This window comes from Podarcis pityusensis (genome assembly GCF_964106645.2).
Source record: "Podarcis pityusensis genome assembly, chromosome: 1".
NCBI classification, from domain to species: Eukaryota; Metazoa; Chordata; class Lepidosauria; order Squamata; family Lacertidae; genus Podarcis; species Podarcis pityusensis.
The window spans coordinates 104,923,611-104,949,145 of record NC_138028.1 but is presented as its reverse complement, the minus strand read 5'-3'; the positions used below and the strand labels follow the sequence as shown (position 1 = coordinate 104,949,145).

The 25,535-nt window shown below is 42.2% G+C and overlaps 1 protein-coding gene across 3 annotated transcripts in view; it reads left to right on the top strand.

Moving 5' to 3' along the window:
* CACNB4 (calcium voltage-gated channel auxiliary subunit beta 4) overlaps nucleotides 1-25,535 on the top strand; it is a 135,762-nt gene that overhangs the window by 87,771 nt on the left and 22,456 nt on the right. For all 3 annotated transcript variants that reach the window (XR_013986912.1, XM_081007614.1, XM_081007615.1), the window contains 7 exons: nucleotides 11,864-11,983; nucleotides 14,157-14,279; nucleotides 19,055-19,185; nucleotides 20,490-20,566; nucleotides 21,632-21,651; nucleotides 21,747-21,827; nucleotides 22,692-22,750. Coding sequence is in view for 2 of the 3 variants with exons in the window: in XM_081007614.1 (XP_080863740.1) it covers nucleotides 11,864-11,983; nucleotides 14,157-14,279; nucleotides 19,055-19,185; nucleotides 20,490-20,566; nucleotides 21,632-21,651; nucleotides 21,747-21,827; nucleotides 22,692-22,750 (611 nt within the window). In the remaining variant the exon portion in view is untranslated. The remainder of the gene's footprint in view (nucleotides 1-11,863; nucleotides 11,984-14,156; nucleotides 14,280-19,054; nucleotides 19,186-20,489; nucleotides 20,567-21,631; nucleotides 21,652-21,746; nucleotides 21,828-22,691; nucleotides 22,751-25,535) is intronic.

Genomic DNA, 25,535 nt, shown 5'->3' with positions numbered 1-25,535 from the left:
CCCCAAAAAAAAGGTTTAGAAGATGCCAGGTACCATCTAGTGTAGCCAATAGGGAATGTGATGTCTTGTAGCAACAGGGGAGAAGTGATTATGGGGAGGTAAGAGCTGACTATTCAATCCCCAGCTGTGAGTCCCCCCCCCAATGCATGTACACATGTTTTGATGTGTGCCTGGTTGACCACAATGCTTTCTCTGGTTTGCAAATGTGGCCATGGACAAATAAAGGTTGGCAACGTCTGGTGCATACAATCAGCCATATCAGAGGATCCAATTGCCTGCCAAAGCAAGAGGCGAGACAGCTGGCTGTTCCCCCCTAAGCCGCTCTGCGCTTGCTTTCCTTTAGGTGCCTACTGGCAAGAATCAAACCCGTTCATTGGTCAATTGTAGGCAATTAGCATAACAGGCACAAATCACTTTATACTTGGCGCCTTGGAGGCTAAGCATACCTGCAAAGAGGCTGATCCCATAATAAATGCAAAAGGCCTTTGACTTTGGCTGAAAGGCAATAAGAAATGGCTTTAGGCTTTTAGGTTTTTGCAGCATTTGGTTAGTGCTCTGTCTGTTTTAATTTTGACAGAAAATGGCCCGGAAAGTAGTTTCTTTTAATGGGGAAAATGCAAAGTTCTTTCTAAATATATCTATTTAATTATGTATATATCTTTTTCCAGAAATTTAGCGACTCGTTAAAGTGCCATTCTGTCTGAAGAGTAGCTCTATAAAGATGGCATCATGCGGCCCCATGTTAATTGTTTCTCTGTGATTTCCCTATTAAATGCAGTCAATTTTAAAGACATTTCTTGTAACAGAGAAACTCAACTTGAAATCCAGAAGTCAACATTATGTTCCCCGCTATTTGTGCATTCCGCAGTAATGGACACTGGAACTGAACATATTGCTTACTGTATCTGAGCCAGAGCAAAAACCCATGCATAGTCTCTTGTTGCAAAACAGCAGCCCTGAACTTTGAATTACAGGCGTCACTGAACAAAAATAATTTAGTCTCAAAATCAAATGCATATAGTGAGGCAACAGTCCAAAGCCTGAGATTTAATTTTTTTTAAAAGCAAGTACTGTAAGTTCTTTTGTGCTCTGTGGGACTTCTTTCCAGGTAAGTGTACATAGGTTTGTAGCTAGAGACTTCTGTTCTATGCACACTTACCTGGAAGGGTCAAAGGGTTGTCCTTGTTGCAATGTGCTTTTTAATGTTCTGAAGACACTAGGGATGTAAAATTTTTGGAAACATTTTATGCCCCTTATGGATTTTCGAGAAGGATGTGGAAGGTTTTTTTGTGGGGTGGTGGTGAGGATATGCAATTAAAAAAAATACATTTCACAGACTGAAAGCTACTTTATGAACATTAAACATATTATGCATGCCTTGATTTTCCACCGTTAGGGCACCTCTGAACGATAAGGAAAGGATATTAGCCCACTTGTAGATAAGAAGTGGAAGGGAACATTCCATGGGACTGAGCAATAGGCAGCTTTGTGGAACAGTCTATTTCCTGAAAGTTACAGGAATCCTAGCAGTTTGGTCAGCTTATTTGGCTGAGCAGTGGTGCTGTTTGATTGATAGGAATCTCAATGACCTTTTGGAGCACGACTGCTCTCTGAAATAAAACCTTACATTTGTGCGCCACGTCTCTGCTGCGGCGTCGCCAGTGTCAAGAGTATTTACTATTTAGTGATATTGTAGCATTAGTGATATTGACGCAGGTGGTGCTATGATCTAAACCACTGAGCCTAGGGCTTGCCGATCAGAAGGTCAGCGATTCGAATCCCCGCAATGGGGTGAGCTCCCGTTGCTCGGTCCCAACTCCTGCCAAGCTAGCAGTTCGAAAGCACGTCAAAGTGCAAGTAGATAAATAGGTACCGCTCTGGCAGGAAGGTAAACGGCATTTCCGTGTGCTGCTCTGGTTCGCCAAAAGCGGTTTAGTCATGCTGGCTAGATGACCCGGAAGCTGTATGCCGGCTCCCTCGGCCAATAAAGCGAGATGAGCGCTGCAACCCCAGAGTCGTCTGTGACTGGACCTAACGGTCAGGGGTCCCTTTACCTTTACCTTTAGCATTATAGAAGGCATCATTTCTGATGAAAGCTTGCATTGGTACCTTTAGGAGACAGGATAGAGAGGGGGAATTTTCCAGCACATTTAGCACAGGTCATCTTAGGTACTGCCTTATCGAAGTTGCTATTTTTGAAGTTCTTTCATGTTGCTCATAGAAATAAAGTTCAGATGGCTGAAACAGCAAAGGTGAAAGAATAAGTGCTTTGAAGCAGTGCTGGCCCAGAAGAGAATGCCGTTATCTGAAACGGCTGTAACATGGTCTGTGTAATCGTAACCATGTGACGGTGAAAAGACTGAGAGATAAAAAGGATGGCAGTGTGTGCATGTACTTGAACAGCACAGCTTGACTGTGTTTGGTGATATTTTCCAGCGTGAAGCGAAGGAACTGCAGAAACGGCTACAACTGGAATAAAAAGGTAATGCTGAATATTACCTTCATGTTTTTCGATGGCCTCTTAACAGTGATGTAAAGGCTGTGGACCGGAAAGTACCAAGAGAGATGCTGAATGCCTCCAGGCCATGGGGTGAGAGAATGGCAGTTTCCTTCCTGTGTCCCATGGTTGTTCCCCTTAGACGGGCAGGCACTCAGAGGTGACAAGAGGCACCTAAGTGTGTCTCAACACAGCATGAGGTGAGGGAGTGACTCTGTTTCCAGAGGACTGAAAGATGGGAAGGATAAGAGCAGGATAGCTGGTATCTCCTGAGCATTGCCCAGCCTAGCTTCTGCACGTGTCATATATGACTGCTGGGGAGAGTTGGGGAGCCTGGCGACTCCAAATATCGGGCTGACTAGCACAGAGCCTAGGACTTGCCGATCAGAAGGTCGGCGGTTCGAATCCCTGCGACGGGTTGAGCTGCCGTTGCTCGGTCCCTGCTCCTGCCCACCTAGCAGTTCGAAAGCATGTCAAAGTGCAAGTAGATAAATATGTACCGCTCCGGCGGGAAGGTAAACGGCGTTTCCGTGCGCTGCTCTGGTTCGCCAGAAGCGGCTTAGTCATGCTGGCCACATGACCCGGAAGCTGTACGCTGGCTCCCTCAGCAAATAAAGTGAGATGAGCGCCGTAACCCCAGAGTCGGCCATGACTGGACCTAACAGTCAGGGGTCCCTTTACCTTTACCTTTTAGCCAAGGCTGGTCAGCATCTGTGAATACAGCTTGTATGGCTGTAGATGATAAGTGTCAGCCCAATATATTTTAATTCCAAATGTCTCACCACCCAGCCAGACCCCACACTCTTAAGCCTTATTCAGACATCGGTCTTCCTTCCTATACAATGCTGCCTAAGTCAGATGGTTTTGCCCTTTTGAAGGGCAGGGCCCGCCGTGATAATGGAGTCCCCGTGGATTCTTAAAAGACAGTCTTTCCTTCCTCAGTCCGTTTTCCTTGATAGCAATTTAACATTCTCATCTTGTCTGCTGACAGCTGGAGGAATTATCCAGATGTACATGAAATGAATGCATTTAAGTGCCCGATTTTAATCACGAATGAACACATTTCAATAGGAAGATTCCACCCCCACCCCTCACCCCAGCAATGATTTTCCACCCGTCGGAAGTTCCTATGGAATAAATCCGACACCGAATGCTAATAATAGACACATTTCTTTCTATAGTTGTGTACTATTCTAAAAATCAGCTTTTTAAACTCTTGTGTTAATGTGAATGTTGGCTGTTGGCTGTTTTAGTAGGCTCATCAGCTCTTTTCATGCTTCGTCTAGAAATGTCTATGAAACCACTTTTAGACTCACCAAAGAAAAGTGATTTTGGATACTCTTTGGTGTCTTTTATGACTAGTAACCACTGAAACATCTGTGCTGGCACTGGGCCTGTTGTTGCTGGGGATAGAACCAGTGGTCGGCTAGTGAGCACCAAGCAGATCTCTAATGTAAGCGGTGGGCGATCATATAGGAAATCCACTAAGAAAACTTTGGTTTCATAAGAGAAATATGTATAAGGACTAAGATATACAAGGGCTTGTTGCACTGAGAGGACTATTTGTGTACTTCAGGAACCCAATGTACCTTCATTCAGGTAATAACTCAGTAAGGGTGAACTCACCAGATAAAGTTTCCACATGAAAATCTGATGGGAAGGAAAGACCCCAGCTCATAGAAATTATTTGAAAACATGGTGCAAGTCAACAGAGAAAGAAAACACTTAAGCAAGAAAACATTCCTAGTATTGTACCAATGGAGTTGCTATTGGGACACAGTTCCCCTATCTTGCTTTTTTATTGCGGTCTTGAATGCCCCAAAGTCAACTCAGATGGCTTCAGACTCTCCAGCGGAGGTAGTTGTAAGGTATGCTTGCCCCTTCAGATATTGCAGTGCTATTCATCCAGCCCAATGCAGGCTCAGCTAACGTTTTAGTTGTCCATATAGAAATGTTAATCTTCATAATAGCATCCAGCTCTGCCTCAAAATCCATTGAAGTTTGTTTTTGTTCCGCAATTGAATCAGAGAGGCCTCCTTCCAGCAACTCCTGCAGCCAAGCTGATGCCAGATACATTTCTCTACTTTCCTTTGGACCACATCAGCAAGGTTGAGAGTGTACCTAGAACCTCAGTACACACTGGCCAGGCTTGTGCCCTGGGGAGGTCACTTTGGTGCTGCTAACACAATGGTTTGACTTCACCCCTGGAGGCACACTCCACTGTGTCTCGAGACAGACGGATGCCAACAAAGCTCCACTTTTGGATCTGTAGCATCTCTCCTACAAGAAAGCAGACTTATTATCAGGATTCAAATGCTAACAAACCCTTTTTGGACATTGAAAGTTGGGGAAGAAGGAAAGCTTGCAGCTGAGGGACAGGGTAGTTGGTAACACCTTGGTGCCAGTCCTCCAATGTACACACATTTGTTAGAACGTACGATGAAAGCCATTGGCACCGGTTTGAAGGGGCTGACATTACCACTGGATATCGAGGGGACTCAGCCCCCTCCTTAAAAACTTCTGGGGAGGGGAAGTGCCTCTGCCCCCAGGAGCTGGCGCCCTTGAAGAGAGCCTTCATCACAGTGTTCTCAACTGCATGGAGAGGGTTCTCCATTGTGTATAGCTGCATGCATGAAAAGGCTCTGTCCTGATGTTTTAATTAATGTGTGTAAGCTAGGAGTGGAGTTTGCTGCCACAGTGTTGCTTCCCTCCCAATGGAAAGCATTTTAATCCACAGGAGATTCTGCAAAAGGTTGCACAATTTTATGTTCACAGAAATGGGCTTGCCCGCTCTAATATCTGATTATTACTCTGCAACAGTCCACCCAAAATGGTTTTGAATTTATAGGTGAAGATGACAACCATTTCTATATTTGCTTTCTTTTTTGCACTGAACCAACCAACCTTCCTTCCTTCGTCCCTTCCTACCTACCTCTACTCCGTACCCCCATCTTGGTTTGCATCGTAATTTTCTGTATCTACCTAATAACTGGATTTGGACAAAAAACTGTTTGGTAGATTTTGTAAATGAGACAGTAGTTGCGTCAAGTTTGGAATTACCGTAAATTGTCATCACAGAAAGCATTTGGAATAAGTTGATTGCTCTGTGTTTGCCATTTGAGCCAGATTGCAAGAAAGGAAGGGATGATGTTTGGCTGTCACTAACACTGTTTGCAAAGTTATGAGGATGGCAGCAAGTCATTCCGCTTAGGTGGTCATTCGTGATGAACATTTATGAAAAAAGGGAAGGCCAAGTTGCAAATATATATGGGGAGGGGGAGTTGCTTAGTTTGATGCCTCAAGTTTGAGTCTTCCTAAAATGCATACTTCATGGAGTTCCAACCAGTTAAATTTGGAAGAATAAGCAAGATTGCACAAAAATGTGGAAATCAAAACTATTGCATTTCAGGTTGATTGAGGTAGAAGTCTTTGATTTCCACCCTCCCAGGGGTCTGTAATGTAGCTGACACAGTATTCTTGATTAGTATCTGACACAGCACCTCAGAAATGCTGTGCTTCTTGAGACTACACCAAGTAGCTGATTTTTGCAAAAAGAAGACGTTGCCTTTTCACAGCAATGTGAAACATTTTGTTGTGTGATTTTGTCTAGTTAACTTATTAGGAAGAGACGTGAAACATTCTAACTTTTTGAAGTTTCCTTTTTGGGGGGGAGAGGAGGTAAGAATTCCGAAAGCAAAAATTCTGAGAAAAACCAACGAACAAACAAATTAAAACAAGTGCATTATTAGCACAGGATATAGCTGGTATTAAGGATGGAGCTGCTATACTGTCTCAGGCGTACAAATATAACTATGAGCCAGATTCAGCTAGCTGGTCCAATTAATAGAAACCTGTGCAAGGACTTCCATGAGTGTAATGGGGCTTCCCCCATGCTTCCCCCGTGCCCCCCTGAAACTTGGCTCTTTGTGGAGTGGGTTGGATGAACCCCCAGAACAGTGTGCAGGGGGAGGAAAGGGGAGATGGTTCCACTGGGCAAGCACAAATGCTTGAACAGATTAAATGTGTGTTACAGCACAATGTTGAATTCCTCCCTTAGTCCATCGGGAATGTAGGAAAAACATCTTTCTTTTCTCCAGTTTATGGCGGTACTTCCTTGTCCTTACATGTCGTTGATGCAGTGTTCTTCTGCACGTTTTGTTTAAGAAGTTGCCACTCTTTCAAACGTGTTCTCCGCAGATGGTGAGATTAAACACAGCAAGAGAAAGCCAGATTGTCTGTTTGGAGAGTTGGCGATATTATGGGAAGAGGTGTGAAATGTCTGTTTGACAAAATGAACACTCGCAGTGGCAATGGACTGGGAGAAATGGGCGCCTCCAGAAGGGTCCCAGATTTTTATTTTTATTCTTTTGCATCTTGAATCTGATCAGGCTTAAGACTCCCAATAATTATATGCATTAATTTGCTACTGAGAGTCAGGTGGCAAAGCTTTAGAAAAACAGAGTATGTTGTGCAGTAAGTGTCACAAAGGGAGCTGCTGGACCTTATTGGATAAATCCTACCTTTGAGTTAATGTTGGCATGGCAGAGTATTGTGGCTTTTCAAAGGTGGAACTCTTCCATCGTCATTATTATTATTATTATTATTATTATTATTATTATTATTATTATTCCAAGCCTCATACAGGCAAGTTATCTCAGAAAGCAGTTGCTTTCACTACTTGGACTGATTATTATTTTTAAAGCCTCGGATTTACCTTTTAGCAGCTTGCAGACTTTATTACACACTGTGATTGGGGAGGCCTGCCTGTTCTTGGAAAGAGAAGAAATATTCAAAGTGCCTTTAGCAATTTTGCGAGAATAAGGACACAGAACAAGATAATGCTGCTCTGTTGTCTAGTAAGTTCTCTTGCTCCAAGTAAAAGCCTGAACTGGAGAGACACAATTACTTGACCTATAACTAGGCACACAGCTCTGTTCCTTTCTCTGGTGACTTAGAATCTCTGCATTAGGCATTAGGCATTAGGCATGGGGCAGAGGGTGGGGGTAGAATCCAGAGGCCACGGCTGACTTGGGAAATCTTCCAATATGCTCCTAATGCAGTATTGTATAAATAGTGTAGCAGTAGCCAAGAAGAAAGCCACTGTTCCTGCACAATATATATATAGTATGTGTTTATTATGCCCTTTGATTTATTGTCCGCAGGCCATAATTTTTCTTTTGGCTGCTGTTGAGTGTAGGTAGCCTGTAAAATAGTAGCAGTAATCTCTGGCATTTTTATAGGCCTCTACATCTTCAAAGTGCTTTATGGACATTAATTAATCAGCTGTTATCTTTGGAACCCATTTGGTCCCTATATTCACAGTTCCAGAGCTCTGTTACGTATACATAAATGTCTATTCTGTATTTGGAAGCCTAATTATTTTACAGCATGATGCTTTTTTATTATTCTTACTTCTTCAGACATTGAGTATGATATACTTAATAGAGAGAGAGAGAGAGAGGGAATTGGCTTTTAAAAAACCATATGCTTATTTTGAGGGTATGCACAGTGACATCTTGTTCAATCAAACATTACCTTATGACAACAAGCAGTGTACACTCGCTGGATGTGTATTGTGTTAGGTGCTCCTCCTGTGTCTGAGGCCCAGTTCAAACCTTACAGCTCCACTTGCTGAAAGCTGCTTTGATGTGGCTACATTCCATAGGGGAACCACAAGGTTTGAAGATGGCTCACTATATGGATGGATGCTCCTCCAGACCATTGCAGGTGTACTCTGCAACAATCGGGCATTAGTGATGGATTTATTCTGCTGCAGTTTGTTCTGCGGTGCTTCCCCAAAGCTACCACATTATTGATGTCCAGATGGGCTATAGCGCAGCAAAAGTAGCACAAAAATAAACCAGAACATATGTAATGTAAAAAGTTACTGGATTTCATCAGGATGTTAGAGGATATGCACTGATAGAAAGTGAAGCAGTGTGACCACCCTAAAACCTTTTACAGCACAAATAGCTTTCATAGTTGGGAGTACTTGTGAGCATGCCAATATGATCAAGATCACAAACCATCATGGATTTGCAATAATTTTTAAAAAAGGATGCCTGGATAGGCCCAAAGAGTATCCACACTAGCATTTGTGGCCATCGGTGCTGTTGTGAACATTGTCCATACAATCAGGGCTATTAAATTTGTGAGCCTTTTTCAAACATAATGGAGTGTTGAAGCATAAAGTTCCATGGTTATGATTGCGCTGTTAGTTCTCTTTAAAATACACATGAATGCAACCTATTGCATGTGCAAAATAGGAGGTCTTTCGGCTTTTTGGGGGGTCACAGGATCATTGCCCACAGACAGCGAGTTCCAGAGAAAAATAGGTGTAGGCATTTGCTTTTTTTTTTTTTCTTCGTTCTATGGAGCGAGCTAACAATTCTGCACATTTTCAGAGGGGTTGTCATGTTCATCTGTAACAGCAAAAATGACGAAGAGTCCTGTGGCACTGTAAAGACTATCAAATTCATTGTGGCATAATCTTGCGTGGATTAGGGTCAGCTTCATCAAATGTATGAATTGTTATATGTGTAGATAGGTGTGAAACACACAAAGGAGTCTGTGTAAATTTCACTAAAACTTAAACGTATACAAAAAAAAAAAAAAAAGCCCGGTAGCCATTACAACAGCTGTAATTGAGGATAAAATAAGCACCCTATCATCGCTGAGTTAATTAATACCCATTGTAGGATATAGAAACTGCAATCCCAGCTTATGTAAAGGTGACAGAACTAAATTTATTTTATGTGTGGTTTCATGATGGATTCTTTGAAGCTGTTTTGCCGTCCAACCAATGTTGATGTAACATCTTCTCTGATCTGAGTAATTATTTAAATCTGTTTGTGCTACAACCTCCTAATGTACCTTTTAAATCTGACTGATTCAAGAACTTGCATCATTTATTGTGAATGGCCCTGTGATCCTAGGATGAATGGCGGTATGGAAATTTAATAATATATATATATTTTAAAAAGGATCATTCTTAGCAGAGGACTTTCTGCAGCCCAGCAGTCCTGAGTCCATGGGACTGCATAAGGTACTGAACTCAGTGCCAGCTATTCCACACTCCCTGCTAAAAACATTTTGCTTTGGAAACTGGCATTAACGTGTCCCATTCTTAACCCGTCACAACAATAAGTTCAGTGTAACAAGGCAGTTAAGAAAAGATGAACTAAAATGTGGGGTGATGTATGGCCATGCCATACGCTGGAGTTGCCGCCATATGCCGTCCTGGCTGCCAGTGCAAGGGACAAGCAAATAAGAGTTCATGATTTCTGCATTCCTACTTAGAAGGGCCCATAAAGTTACTTGGAGGTTATTTTTACACCCCCTGCTTGAATAGGCTTCAAGGGGTGATTTGGCTGCGGGACGTTCTGTTTGCTGCTGCTGACTCATTTTTATTTTATTTTTTAAAAAATATTCTCCTTTTGCACAGCTTCAGGGATGCCAGTTAGTCAGCATCATGCTTTAAAAAAAGGATTTTGATTACTTCGCTGTGGAATAAACACATAACACTGCTTATCACAGCAGTGAGAAGAGTGGTTTTAAATGGACTTCTTTAAAATGAACTCTGTTGAGTCATTATCTTCTTTTTTTAGCATGTGTATTTTCCACTTCGTTCTTTTCTGTCATGTTCAATTTGAAATTTGCTGTAAAAATGCAATGCCTCTTTGGAATTGCCGGTTTCTGGGTAACAGGATTGTAACTCTTGATGTACAGCAGCACCAATAATAATAATAATAATAATAATAATAATAATAAGTAGGTAGAAATAATGCTACCATTCTGTATGTGTAAGGAATTTGATGTATACAGTGAAAGTAAAAGAACTAAGCAAGGTGAAAGGAACCTATTGTGGCTATGGATCAAAATATTCTGAGTATTTATACCTCACCCTTCAAATACAATACAAATACAATAAATATTTTTTAAAAACTTGCAATAAAGCATTAACAACAATAAAAAAATAAGCTCGAGAAGCACCATATTTTAGGGCTTCAGCAATTACATTTTAAAGAGCTGATGGGAAGCAATATTGTGAGGATTCTAGTCATGCTATTTGCATCATACTTAAAATGGACTAATTCTGATAGATGGTTTTCAAGTGAAAGCTTCCAAACTTCTTGTGGCTATGCTAGAGGAGGAAGGAGGATCGTGCAAGTGGAAGGTGTTGCCTAGGTTCTTTCCTGTTGGGGTAAACCATGGTTTAGTGTGACCTGCCGTTACAAATGCTGGAGGATTTTTGTTGTTGTTTTTGGTTAGTGTGGGTTGTGAAATTGTTTGCAACTTGACTAAACTTTTTGGTGCCACAAGTGAAGAAAGGGAAATTTCTGCAGTGCTTAAACACATTTCACAGGATATAAGCCTCACCAAGCTAACATGCAGTGGATTACACTGCATGTAAAATTCAAATGTATAGTTAAAGCCATGGTTTTCCCGGTAGTGATGTATAGAAGTGAGAGCTGGACCATAAAGAAAGCTGATCGCCGAAGAATTGATGCTTTTGAATTATGGTGCTGGAGGAGACTCTTGAGAGTCCCATGGACTGCAAGAAGATCAAACCTCTTCATTCTTAAGGAAATTAGCCCTGAGTGCTCACTGGAAGGACAGATCGTGAAGCTGAGGCTCCAATACTTTGGCCACCTCATGAGAAGAGAAGACTCCCTGGAAAAGACCCTGATGTTGGGAAAGATTGAGGGCACAAGGAGAAGGGGACGACAGAGGACGAGATGGTTGGACAGTGTTCTCGAAGCTACCAGCATGAGTTTGACCAAACTGCGGGTGGCAGTGGAAGACAGGAGGGCCTGGCGTGCTCTGGTCCATGGGGTCACGAAGAGTCGGACACGACTAAACGACTAAACAACAACAAAAATTCAAATACACAAATAATACAATTTACTCAGAGAAGTGAATTTTATTGGTCCCTGCTATGCTCTGATTAAATTTGACACTGCATTTTCAAGAGAAGGGTGATTTCCATTCTAAACTACCTAACAAGGTTTCACTCTTGTAATAAGTTGCTGTGATGTGTGCAGTGCTACCTGATTTATGATGCTTATATGAAAAATCACAAAAAAACAAAGACCCACCATTTCTTAAACATATATTTTCGGTGTTTGAATTTGTTGCCTGAAAAGAGAAAGAAAACAACAGTTTTAAAAAAGCCACTCTGTTGCAATAAAAATCTGCAAAGTTTTTTGTTTTTTGTTTGTTTTGGTCAAAATAGTAAATAAAACATAAAGCTCAAATGTGTTTAAAAATAAATCTATGACCTTGGGTGATTCCCCCCCCCTGCATATTTGGCATCTTTCGGAACTCCATCCATCATTTTTGTTAATAGCGTCCTTTTCTTTTTAGGGATCAGCAGATTCGTACACAAGCAGACCATCAGATTCTGATGTATCTCTCGAAGAGGACAGGGAAGCAATCCGTCAGGAAAGAGAACAGCAGGCGGCTATTCAGCTTGAAAGAGCAAAGGTGTTTCTCTTTCTTTCCTTAACTTCTTTTCCCAACCCCTCTCATAAAAAGGATATGCCAGCAGGTGCGGAGGAAGGCAGGTGCGGTGGGAGCAGGCTGACCCGGGTGTCACCACTGGGGTGTGTGTGTGTGTGACAAAATGGCGGACGGCACTCACTGCGGGGTCTGCAGTGCACCCGAGCCATGCGTCTCTCCTAGGAGAGACTCAGTGGCTTGGCCGTGCACAGGCTCTGTGCTGCCCAAACGATCCGCCCGCTGCACCCCCCCCCCCAGCTGTAGGGCGGCTGAGTGGGAGGAGGTAGGCAGACTCCGGAGGCCCTGCGGTGTGCCCCGCCCCTAAGGGCTGCTCGTTCTGCATCATCCCAGGCGCCTGAGCAGCTTCCTCCGCTGCCGGATGCCAGCTGGGTGGGGGAGCCAACGGCAGGGTGAACACATAATGCTAATTGTTTAATGTTACAAGGGCAAGCTGCAGTGAGCCTCTGATTCATTTGCTCCTTCACCCCTTATTTGGCACAACCGTGACAAAATCAGAAATTCCCATGTCCGTTTTAGATTGACCCTAGTTTAGCATTGCATCCCAGTCCTAAACTATAGTTGATCTTAACTATGATTCAACAAACCAGAGTTAAAACTAATTGCAGTTGGTCCTGGTTTGTGCAGTTAAAGGGGATTAAAGGACTCTTTCTCCATAGCACAACAAATTCGCTTAGATGAAGAAGCTGGGGGGGGGGGATGCAGTGAAAAGTGTGGGGTGAATGAATGACTTAATGGAAAGACGAATAAACACCCCTGCAAGCAAATCAGGGTGAATGCAGGTAGAATGTTTATTGTAGTATAACCTTGCTGCAACCAAATTAAGACGAATGCTGAATATAATTCAGAGGATTCAGAGGATATAATTTAACTTCCACTTCAGCTTTGTGCATGCAGATCAGGATGAATGCTCAATTAGCAGGTCTTCTGGGGGGGCCCTAAAGCAGCCATGGAAGATTCCAAACTTCTCTTCACAGTCATGCAGGGTGGGAAATGCTATTTTTGCACCAGCCCACTGTGAACATGTAACTGGTAATAGCCCCCTATTCCTGGTATTTACCCCCTTTGGAAATATAGGGGGAACTACATTAATGTGCAAATTACTCAAATATATTTTTGCAGTTTTCTTGCAGTTTTGCAGCTATAGGGTCTATTTTAAATTAACTGCAACCAGACGGAGGGCTACACCGCATAGCATAAAAATGAAGAATAGGCGAGGAGGCAAGAAGAGCTTTTTGTTTTTGACAAGCTGTTTTTCTAATTCAAATTTCAAACATCTGTGCTCTTCCCCTGAGGAGGATCACAGATGCCAAAATATGTTAAGGCATGTGAAAACCAGTTTGTCAAAAGATGCTTCTTGTACCTATAGGCTTTGCCTCCCCCCACTATATGTATTTGAAATTAAACTAAAAAAAGAGCATCATCCTGATCCAGTATGCTGTTGCCTTGGCAGCCCTAGAGACGGAAAACTTAAGTTCTGAGTGATTTAATATCTAGTTAAAAGCTAGTTTGTTTAGGGATGAAAGCAAATACAGCAAACCTAGGGGGGGAATCACCAGATTCTAAAATAGTTTCAGTTTATATGGGGGCAAATTAACTCATTGTACATTCCAGACAGTTTCCTGTTCCTTGGTCTGTTAGGCTGGGATGCCATGCAATTAAAGCAACTGAATTCTGGACCAAGAAAAATATATGGCCATTCGGGTGCCAGATATTATTGGATTACCTAGAAGAAGAGTTGAAAGTAGGGAAGGAGCAGGAACCTTCAAAACTATCTAATAGCTACTAAACTAGCCATGTGCTAGCTTGCCAGTTTCTTGTTGAAGTGCAAGTAATCTTGTGCAACAGAAAGCAAGCTCAGTTTTTCGTTGTTTGGGTAAAACATGGTCTCATACGGTACAATACTCACACTACAAATTCAGCCTCAGTGTGAGGATTTTTGGCTGTCTGTGTATGTCTCAAACCAGCAATGGTTGGAGAACACTTTGGAACTTTTGTTATCTGAGCTTTTGCCTGTGCTTTACAGAACATGAGTCTCCTGGTACTCAGGGATCCCCTTTCCCTTGTTCCATCGGCTTTGCATGACTGGTCACTTTCTCATTCCTGCCCCTGTTTTACAGAACTGTGTTTCTCTTCCTAGTCAAAGCCTGTAGCGTTTGCCGTTAAGACTAATGTGAGCTACTGTGGAGCACTGGATGAAGATGTTCCTGTACCAAGCACTGCCATCTCTTTTGATGCTAAGGATTTTCTACACATTAAAGAGGTAACTGCACAATGTAATTACTCTTCTTATCTGCCAATAGCTTGAGCCTGAACAGTTAGCTTTGAGCCATGCAAGATACAAAACTGATGCTGAAAAGCAGCCAGCATCGCACGGAGCATATAGTTGATTAGAGAGTGTGACACCCAGGATAATTCACCCTGATCAAAATTTTAAACAGCACCAAGGGTGCCTGTTGGGACAACTTGAATTCTAGACCAGTGAACCAACACCAAGACCCAGGGAGGCTTATGTTAATTCATGCTTGTTTAAAAGCAAAGGTGTGTTTAGCAAACCTTAAATAGGAGTTAAAGGAATATACTGTGGGACTTCTTCACTTTTTGGCAGCTATCGGGCCACAAAGGTTAATGAATGAATCAGGCTTTGGTGTCATGTCCTTCTGGGTGTCTAAGCGATACCAGACAATTTCCTTCTGAGGTGGTGGGTTGTCTGCTTCTTGCGATCTGCATGCTAGTGAGTTATCAAACTGCAAGCTGAATCGCAGCTGCGCTGTGCCCCATACACAATACTGCTCAGCCAATGTATTTCACGAACACACAAACATACACACAGACACACGCTTATATATATGCTTCCATTTTAATTATCACTCATACAGTGTAGCATTTGCTATAACAGTGCTAGAATATTTGTGTTTTAGAAGACCCATCTCTCCTGCTACTGGGGGACAGCCCAAGACTTTATTTAATAGGAATTCTGATTCCATCTCTTCCTGCAGCTTCTCAGCGATTTCCCAATTTTTATACATACTTGTATTCCAAGGTACAAATTTATATCACTTATATCCAGGGCAGAGAACCTGTGGCCCTTCAGTTGTTTGACACCAACAACTTCCATCAGCCTCAACCAACATCAGCAGTGGGAAGAGAGGATGAGAGTTGTAGTCCAACAATGTATGGAGGGGCATAAGTTCCCCATTCCTAGACTTAAAGCATGATCCTATGTGTGTTTATGTGGAATTTCCTACAGCAAATCTTTGCCTTAACTACCTATTTTCAACTCCCCACTCTTGGAATGAAGGAGGTCATGTGCGATGCATGCATCATCCAATGAAGGCACAAGAGTGGGCAAAATACTTGGTGGGAGCATAGAGATGGTAAAGTCTACTTTGGCAGGGGGACAAACTTTGTTTCACAAGTTAGATTTCTGAAAGACAGATAATGGTATGTTTCACATCAACATACCCATCTTATGTCCTCTTTGAAATGTGTCTTGTTTTGATGGAGTTAACTTTCATGTTAGCAAGCTTAGTGTTATTTATGGATGATAAGGCTTATCAGTGGCTAGTAGTTGTGATGGTTGTGTCCAGTTCTTCCTATGAAATGTGGTATGCTTCTGAATATCACTTGCTGAAGGACATGAGTAGGGAGAGTGCCATTGTGCTCCCATCGTTCTTGCAGGCTTCCAGTTGGCACATGTGGGCCCCTGTGAGAATCAAAGACTGGATTAGATAGGATTTTGGTCTGATCCAGCAATGCTCTTCTTATCTTAGGATTTCAACCTTGTGTGAATTTTCAGTTTATGAGTCCGCTATAATTATATGTGGAAAGTGCCTTTTCTTATTGGGAATGGGATGTGAGTAGGGGAGACGTTACCTGTCTGGGACAACTTTCCTGCACAATTATGCACCCTTCCCCATGCTGCCTATGACACCATTAAGGACAGCTGTAACTCTTCATTAAATGACTAGTCTCATCTTAAAGGTGTTCAGCTCAGTGCTCTACAGTAGAGACTTTATCTGCATGATTGTTTTTAATAGGATATAAGTTCTGTTAGAGCTGGACATGACATTGAGCTGGAAATTATTTTATGCGTTCGACCAATATTTACCCATATATCTCCCTCAAGGTGGAAAAGAAACCAGGGACAGAATTGGGGAGATGGAAATATGGTTGAGTGAACAACCCCTTCCCACCTTTTCCACTGATTAAACTCACAGCTACTTCTGGGGTTTTTGTTTTTTTTGTTTTAAAAAAGAAAGTCTTAGGGGAAAATACGCACTCAACTGTGTTTCATGTCTAGCTTCGGCCTCTGGGAAGGTCACTTTGGCAACAAGCTTGAAATGTCAGCAAGAATGGATGGCTCTCTGTATTCAAGATGTCTCATCTGTCACCCGTTGGACCATACATTATGCACTTTCAAAACAGATTAAGTGACAACAATTATTGGCAATGCATAAACATTCCAGGCTCAGCAACCAACAGGAGGGAAATGTACTTCTTACCCCTACGCTGAAGATTCAGATATGCCTTGAAGAACATATGGAAGGTGCTTCGTAATGGGAGTAACCTTGCTAAGCACGAAGCATCTTTGTAGCTCAACTCTGGGCACGGGATAAGGATTTTTACAGGCTTACCAATAATCTAGTAGCCCACTTCCCAGATGTCATGAAACACCCTCATAAACACCCACCTTATCAACTGATGAATGTGTGTATTGTACTGCTAACCGCATCTCCAATCCAATCCCAGGACTTGCCTATGTACTGAGCCTCACAAATGTCTCGTAGATCGCTGCTCTTCCTCCTTGCTGACATTTCCTTTCACCCTTCCTTTGTTACTTCTTGAATTTGCACGGTCTTTTCCAAAATCCCCCCCAACTCACACTTTTGTTGTGTGAGTATAAGTAGCAAGCGACATATGCTTTCCAAACCTGTCCCACTGCAGTTTTATTATTTGCATTCTGCATTGCTCATCGTGAATTCATTTTTTTCCCTGTTGCAAGAAAGTGGGGGGAAAGAGAGGATAATAGTGTCAGGTGGACACGTGGGCAGGTTGCAGGGGTGGAGGTGGCTAGGCCTGGACGAGGAATCAAAATGCTAGGGCAGACACATAATTTGATCCCTCTTGGGTTTATAAGCTTACGTATTTTGAGCATGCACATTGTGCACCCTTGAAACATAGCTCAGATGCATATCTTGACATCTGCATGCAGCACAGTTAAAAGGATGAATGTGGAGACAAAGTGTCAGAGCCAGTCCTACCATTAGGCAGAGTGAGGCAGCCTCCTCAGGTGGTCGGTGCTGAGGGATGGAGAGTAGCAGGGAAGGGTTGGCAGACAGAGCTGTATGTGCCATGCAGCTTGCCCTAAGGCAGCTTCCTGCCCTGAGGTGTAACAGAGGCTGCTTATAGTAACACTGAAGTAAGATTCAGCTTCCAGTCCGGTTGGCTTTTGCACATGGATCAGGAAGAGGTGCCATCTTGCCCTTTGATTTGGACAGCAAACTGGAAGTTATGCATGGAAAAATGGGTAAAAAAGAAAAGCAGGTGTATGCTTATGCTTCATACAGGAGTACCTTCATGCAGCAAGTGATACCCCCACCCCCCCATGGCAGGATGAGCTCTGCTCTTCTGTCCCCGCCTCAAACAACACACACACACACACACACACACACACACACCTGGATCCCACAGTCTCCCCATTAATGCTTCAGGTGAGCTGCCCACTTTGGCTTTCAAGGAGTTTGTGCGTTTGTCCAAATGCCTGTTGGGTGCTATTTACTGTACTTTTAAAAGCTGTTCTTAAAAAGCAGGTAGCTTTATTATTTATACAAGGGTGAGGTTTAATTTCTTGTGAAAATCAGAAGGTTTCACCTAAGTTTAATCTTGGGGGAAAGATGATCCACGTACCATAATGCTGTGAGTTTGATTCCACAACAGATTCACTGCTAAAATTAACAGATATGTGTACACTTCCTTATTTGCACTTGGTCAACCTGCATTAAAATTCATGGAGGGTAAGACTATCAGTGTTGGCTATGATGGCTGTGTTCTGCCTCCACTGTCAGAGGCAGTATGTTTCTGAGTACCAGGTGCTGGGAAGTACAAGTGGGGCACTCAGGTCTCCCTTGTCTGTGGTTGGCCATTGTGAGACCAGGATACTTGTCCAGCATCTTATGTTCTTAAGAGTTTATTCAATGGATCAGGAAGAGTGAATAGTACCATCCTGATGGAGCTACTGTCATAATAGGATGGTACCTCCTCCAGATGGATGTGAATACAGTGGTGCCTCGCAAGACAAAATTAATTCGTTCTGCGAGTTTTTTCGTCTTGCGAATTTTTCGTCTTGCGAAGCACGGTTTCCCATAGGGTATTAACGGTTTTAAGAAAAAGGAAACAAACTTGCAAGACATTTTCGTTTTTCGTCTTGCGAAGCAAGCCCATAGGGAAATTCGTCTTGCGAAGCAACTCAAAAAACGAAAAACTCTTTCGTCTTGCGCGTTTTTCGTCTTGCGAGGCATTCGTCTTGCGAGGTACCACTGTAATTTCTGTCTGTCTGTCTTCCTCATGTCAAAATCTCACTGCATATGGAAAGCTAATGAGTCCGTGAAACTTTGGATTAGGGTTGTAGGACTAGCAGGGAAGAAGAGAAAAAACAGAGGCACCATGTCACATTTCAGGCAGTTCTCCCTATCTGTCTTTTTAGAAAAGTGCCCACATTTTGCTACCTGTTCTCTTCTTAATACGTATCATTGTTGGGTAGTCCATTTAGAACAGAGACAGGGAATCTGTGGCCTCCATATGTTATTGGACTCTACCTCTCCTCAGTCGCAGTCAGCATGGACAGAGGTCAGCAGGGATGGTGGGGCATCTGGACAGCCACAGATTCCCCATTCCTGACTATAGTAGCTACTGTAAGGAGTACACAAGGTGCTTTTGCGGAATGGTGAGTGGATGCTGGTAGTGGAAGAAGCTCGCAAAATAAGCTGTGTTCACAATTAAATGGGAAGATTCAAATCAAATGCTCTTTTGTTACAGAAATATAACAATGACTGGTGGATAGGAAGATTAGTTAAAGAAGGCTGCGAGATTGGCTTCATTCCAAGCCCACTTAGGCTGGAAAACATCAGGATCCAGCAGGAGCAGAAGAGAGGGCGTTTTCATGGAGGGTAAGATAAAAACACTTCTTTTACTCATAGACAAATCTGAGTGCAGCCTTTGCGTTATTAGCTGGTTTCGCCTTTTCAGTAAGTTACTCAGGGTGGCCTTTGTTTACTCAAGGTGAGGAATGGACATTTTGCGGTTTGGAAAGTGGTAGGAAAATTCACTGAAAATGTGGGTGGTGAACGAGAGTTTAAATGCCAGGCAAGATGTATAAACACCGTTCAAGCAAATCATCATGAGGGCTTATGAGGGAGCCAGCGTGGTATAGTGGTTAAGAGCGATAGACTCGTAATCTGGGGAACCGGGTTCGTGTCTCCGTTCCTCCACATGCAGCTGCTGGGTGACCTTGGGCTAGTCCCACTTCTCTGAAGTCTCTCAGCCCCACTCACCTCACAGAGTGTTTGTTGTGGGGAAGGAAGGGAAAGGAGAATGTTAGCTGCTTTGAGACTCCTTAGGGTAGTGATAAAGCGGGATATCAAATCCAAACTCTTTTTCTCTTCTTATTATCATATAATCACCCCACAAACAAATCAGAAGGAATGCTCATGAAAGACCTGGTGTAGCCTAACCTCTGCATAACCTTTGTGTAGGCAAATCATGATGAATTCATAAAGAGAATTTCAGAGCAGTGAGGGAAATTCTCGAAGTCAGTGCAGTTCTTTTGGCACACAATTGGGGCCTAAGAAAATTGGCTGATTTGGTAGTCTTTGTAGAGAATTGTGTGTGACTGAATAATTAGAAGAATATCGAAAGACGATCTGTCCACAAATGTAACTTACTGACCAGAGAGTATGGAAACGATGAGATTAAAGGGGGCATAGTTGCATTTCTCTGCCTTGTAGTTACCGTATTTTTTGCTCTATAAGACTCACTTTTTCCCTCCTAAAAAGTAAGGGGGAATGTTTGTGCGTCTTATGGAGCGAATGCAGGCTGCACAGCTATCCCAGAAGTCAGAACAGTAAGAGGGATTGCTGCTTTCACTGCACAGCGATCCCTCTTGCTGTTCTGGCTTCTGAGATTCAGAATTTTTTTTTCTTGTTTTCCTCCTCCGAAAACTAGGTGCGTCTTGTGGTCTGGTGCGTCTTATAGAGCGAAAAATACGGTATTTTATTATAATTTGTATGCGGAATCTTCATTTTATCAACTTCTTCTTCACTTATCCTGATGCGTATTTATTCAGTGTCTCTTTTTCCCTTATGGGAGAAAGAATGGACAGATAAGTCTGTGTGTTCTTTAATAAAATCGAAACCCTGTTGAGTATCATCCTCTGATTGCTCAACATATTAAATGGAGATTCTTCACAATGTAGGAAATCAAGTGGGAATTCTTCTTCAAGCCTTGGAGAAATGGTGTCTGGTACTTTTCGAGCTACACCCACTTCCACTGGTGAGTGTTAATATCTGTTAAAATGAAGTCACTTAAATTTTAAAGGTAACTTTGATTGTGGAGGCAGGATACCATCTATTGCGCAATCCTAGTTCAAACGCTAGTAGGGTTACTGTGGGTGACGGAAGAAAGCAGCTGCATACATTGAATTAATTGCAGCTTTGAAGGGTTTTTGAGCCGAGCTTACGGTTTATAAGGAGTAAATATAATAAATTTTAACATGAGAAATAGGTATATCAAAATGGATATGTAAAGGGGGGGAAACCCAGTTGCTGCAGCTGTTTTGCTTTCTGCATAGGATACATCTTATAGCTGTTTTTGATCTGTTGCTGCTTTTGAATAATGCCTGTGAAAATAAAATTTGGTTGTAAAAATGGTCCTTGTTGGTTTGTGACCAATGAAAATGTTTTTACTGACTTCTAAGCAGGCCCTAGAGAAGTAGGCTTGCAGCTGAATTTTGCTTTATACTATATGGAATGTGCTGGTGCCCTTGAGACCTCCCAGCAGCAATGTGGGGGCTGCTTGTATCTGAGTAGATCGTCACCTGGCTGTGGGCTGCATCTAAATGCCTCTGCTTTGTGGGTTCAGCCAACTGCAGGAGTCTTTGCTACTGACATGCTGTTGGGGGGGGGAGAGACCCATGTGATTGTGCATGCGCGCACACACACACACACACACACACCACAGCCCAGGCTTGGGTCATTTAGATGCCCGCCTCACTGGAAGTCACTGCACGTGACTAAGAGGAGATTTGAAGAGTACTACTACCTAAGGCGAAGGAAACCCTTTGGTTCTAGATGAATTGTGGTGGAGGGTGGGATCCTGAACTGGGGATCCTGGGGTGAACATGAATGGAATGAGCAACTGAAATGCACTCATCAAACTAAACAATACTGCTTCTTCAGAAGGAAGTCAAGAGATGTGCCAATTCATTACTGTTAGCTTTTCTAATTGTTTCGGCTACCATCAGATGGAATTGCTGTACAACGCATAGTTTGCATGCTGCGTGACTTTTTACATGGTTAAGTGAAGTAATATTTATTTATTTATTTATTGATCTTTCAGCAAAACAGAAACAGAAAGTGGTAAGTATACAAACTCCCACCTTGTGCCCTGTAGAAATAGCGTACAATATCCATTCAATACAATACATTTATTGGACATGCCATTCTTGTTTTAGACGGAACACATCCCACCCTACGATGTAGTACCATCCATGAGGCCTGTTGTGCTAGTTGGCCCCTCGCTAAAAGGCTATGAGGTAAACATTCACGTTAGTTACTATTAAACTCTTTGCTTGGTCCGCCCTTCACAACCCTCTTTGCTGCTCCCTCCCCCCCGCAACCATTCAAGTATGGGTGGGTGCTGCTGTTGCTGCTTTTGAATGAGAACCAGGCTCAGTTCCCTATAAGCAATTAACCACCTGCACATGGTTAATTACCCAAAACGCACTGCTCTGGCCTATGGATTTCCATCTACATTCCTGGTAGGACCATAGATCTATAAAATCTAAAGTGGGGCAACTGCTCACATCTGGATTGCCAGAAGTGGACCACTTATTCCCACAGCTTTATTCCCTGATCTGATCACTCTGCCTGCTCTTTTGGGGAGAAATGGACAGTTTAATATATGCAAAGTGAAACACTTGCTTTAAGCTGCTGAGTAATACAACTTAGAGAACATGGTTTTTAAAAATTAAAATAATAAAACTAATGTTCTTATCTTGATCTCCCGCCCAGGGCAGTTTAAAACCTGTTCAGATTGAATCTTGCACTGTGGGGTTAAAGGGTAGAAACCCTCTCATTTCTGCATATTGCCAACATAGTTTGGGGAGTGTTGCGAATATTCTTTTTTATTTATGAGGGAAGCAGAGCTCTCACTTTAGGGTATCTCATTTGCAAATGTTGGGAAGAGTCAATGTATTTAATTCCTTCTGTATAGTTAGAAAGTGGATTTGTCAGTCGAAGGAGATCTGACCAATGAGGGTATCCCATAGTTGAAATGTTCACACCAATGTAATGGGCATTGGCTGTTCACAAATGTCTTTACTTTCCAACTCTTTTCTTACCTCGGGCTTCTTTATCTCTGTTCTCAATCCTTCCTCAATATTCCTCATCCCTGAAAGGTGACAGACATGATGCAGAAAGCCCTGTTTGACTTCCTGAAGCACAGGTTTGATGGGAGGTGAGGAATAAAGTTCTCTTTCATGTTTCCTGCCCTGTATGAATGATTCCATCTGGAACTTCCATCTTGATTGCTTCCATTGTATGTGTCAACATAGTTCCCTAGCTCTTGCTTATATTCTTTCACTTAACCCTGGAACACAGCCTTCTTAATTATTTGCATTAATTATGTTGCATTACTGTGTTTGGCTGCATAACTGCCTAGATCTAACAACAGAATCAAATCTTGAACCTGGATGAATTAATGCTAAAAGTTGAAATAGATGGAATATAGTTGTCTTTCTTCTCAAGAAAAATGCAGTGCCCAACTTAGAGAAATCATTGTTGCCGTGCAATGCATAATCAAGGATCTAAAAAGTAACTTTTTCTACAGCACATTAATTTTCTGCGCATGTTAACGACCCGAGTTGACCAAACCTCTGCAGAACCACAATATTTTTAAAAAGGTGGTGTAAAAAATTCAGTTTTATTTATTTCAATTTGATTGATTGATTTTTAATATTTAAAAATCAATATACAAAAATGCAACATAAAAGGAGTATCATTAAAAACAAGGTGCAACATAAAACCCAGTAAAACAGTATTATACTTGCTGAGAATAATGGTTGACCCCAAAATAGCTGGCCTGTCCCAAAGAGCTGCTAATTTGGAGCTGCCGGCTGTTCTCTGCTATTGTTTCATGGCATTTCAAACTGTCCAGGGTAAGGGTTCAAAACAGAGATTACATTACTAAGTTTTCTTATTTGTAGGCAGATGAGGGTAAGAGGGAGACTTTTGCCCCCTCGTGAAGCAATAATGGATGAGTAAGAACATAAGAGCCATCCTGTATCAAGCCACAGCACCGTCAAGTCCAACCTCCTGTTTTCACAGTGGCCAACTAGATTTTTTTTAAATTTCATTTTTGGTTGCCTTTTGCATGAAAAATGACCCAAAGCAACTTGCAAGGTAATACATACATTAAAAATGAAGTATAAAAAACCCAAAACAAGGAAAACACATCCTGTATATAGGCACACAACCCACTCCACTAAAAAGTGAGCAAGAAAGAGGCCACAAATATACCTAATACCTTTCAAACTAAGGTCCAAATAGGTGAAAATAAACTACGTTTTGACAGAAAAGTGGGCTTCTTTGCAGCTTATTATGCTTACCTATCAGTGTTGTGATTCTTTCACAAAATTTACAATACAGTGATGTAGATGAGTGGGACTGAGTGTCTAGTTCCAGATGCCGCTATTTTTGTAAAGGGAGGTTTTTTCATGCCTAATTGCTACATGCTTAATGGCTAGGCTGGACTTTAGCCTATCATTCAAATGGCTGCTCTACAAAATGTGCACTCTTGTCAGCCACATTTCCTGCTTTTCGCTGCTTCAGTCAAGCTTTTACTTTCTTCAAAAAGATTCCTTTGCTCACTGCTTTTGCTATCTGAATGATTCTTGGTCGACTCCATAGTAATTTCACAATCACACTTCTTGGCAAACAGCAGGAAACATCTGGAAGAAAGATGTCCAGGGAATAGTCACAATCATAGATGTTGATTTTATTTTACTTTACAACTTTCTTCTCATCAGAGTGACATATTGGTGGTAGAAACTTTATTTGGCAAGGCCTTATTAATCTCCAAGGTAATGATGGGTGAGCAGTTCTGAATGGTTTCAACTTGAGCAATGCGGGTGCACACACATTAAAATAAATCACTTTGGAAGATTCACCCATTTTAAAGTTTGGGCCCATTGTAATTCCCCATGACCTTATCAGGATTCAATGGCATTCAGTTCTAATCCAGTCTCAGTATCTCATCTGCTGCTGCTTGATCTCCTCCTTCCTTTACAGTTATCTGGGAGTAGCAGTGGCAGCTGGGGCTCAAAGTGGGGATCCTGTTAACCCCTAGACACATGCTTGCATGGTAACTGTGGTGGGCAGCAAATATCAACAGCTTCCAGGCCAGCGTCAGGGTTCCTGGTTGACATGGTTACTGCTAATCAGCATCTGGAGGTGGCAGGAAACATAGGAACTATATAAAAGCATCAATAACCATGGTTTGAAATGCATTCCCCGTGCTTTCTGGTGGTCCTAGATGCTGCTGCATTTGTGCACCAGTGTTAAAGGTCTACACCTGGGGTCTAACAGACGTAACTCTGTGGTCCCTTGTTGCTACTGCTACCACCAAACAAGGGACAGCTGTGTGATTAGTGCTGAGCATAATGTAGGGCAGGGCAAGCCTGTGGGAAAGCCTGAGTGATGGCAGAATTTGGGGTCTCAAATGTCTGTGATGCCCTGTTAATCCGTGAGTTCACTATACAGAACCCTCTAGTTAAAAATTCTGGTGGCAACAGTACTCATGGGCGATTTTCTGGTAATCATAGATGCATGCCATTGTCCCTCAGTATTCAATATTTTCTGCATCATGATACAGCCAAGATCAGCTGATCATACATCACATGTACAATGATTCTAATGGAAATTGGAGAGCATTGTTGGTGTAAGTTCCTGAATGCATTCAAAACTGGGAGCAACAGCTATAGATCCAACGGTGTTCATTTGTTTTGTTATATATAATACAAGAGCTAGCGATATTAATTATTATGTCAGCTATTTTAAAAAAAACAGACTTTGGAAACTAGAGGCCTTCAAATGGTAATGCCATCTTGTTTGTTTGTTTGTTTCACAAGGCTTATATACTGCTTGATTGTAATAAAGCCTCAAAGCGGCTTACAAAAAGAATTGAACAACATTATCTGCAAAAACAATAACAACCTACCTAAAGCATTCATAAAGTAATTTCT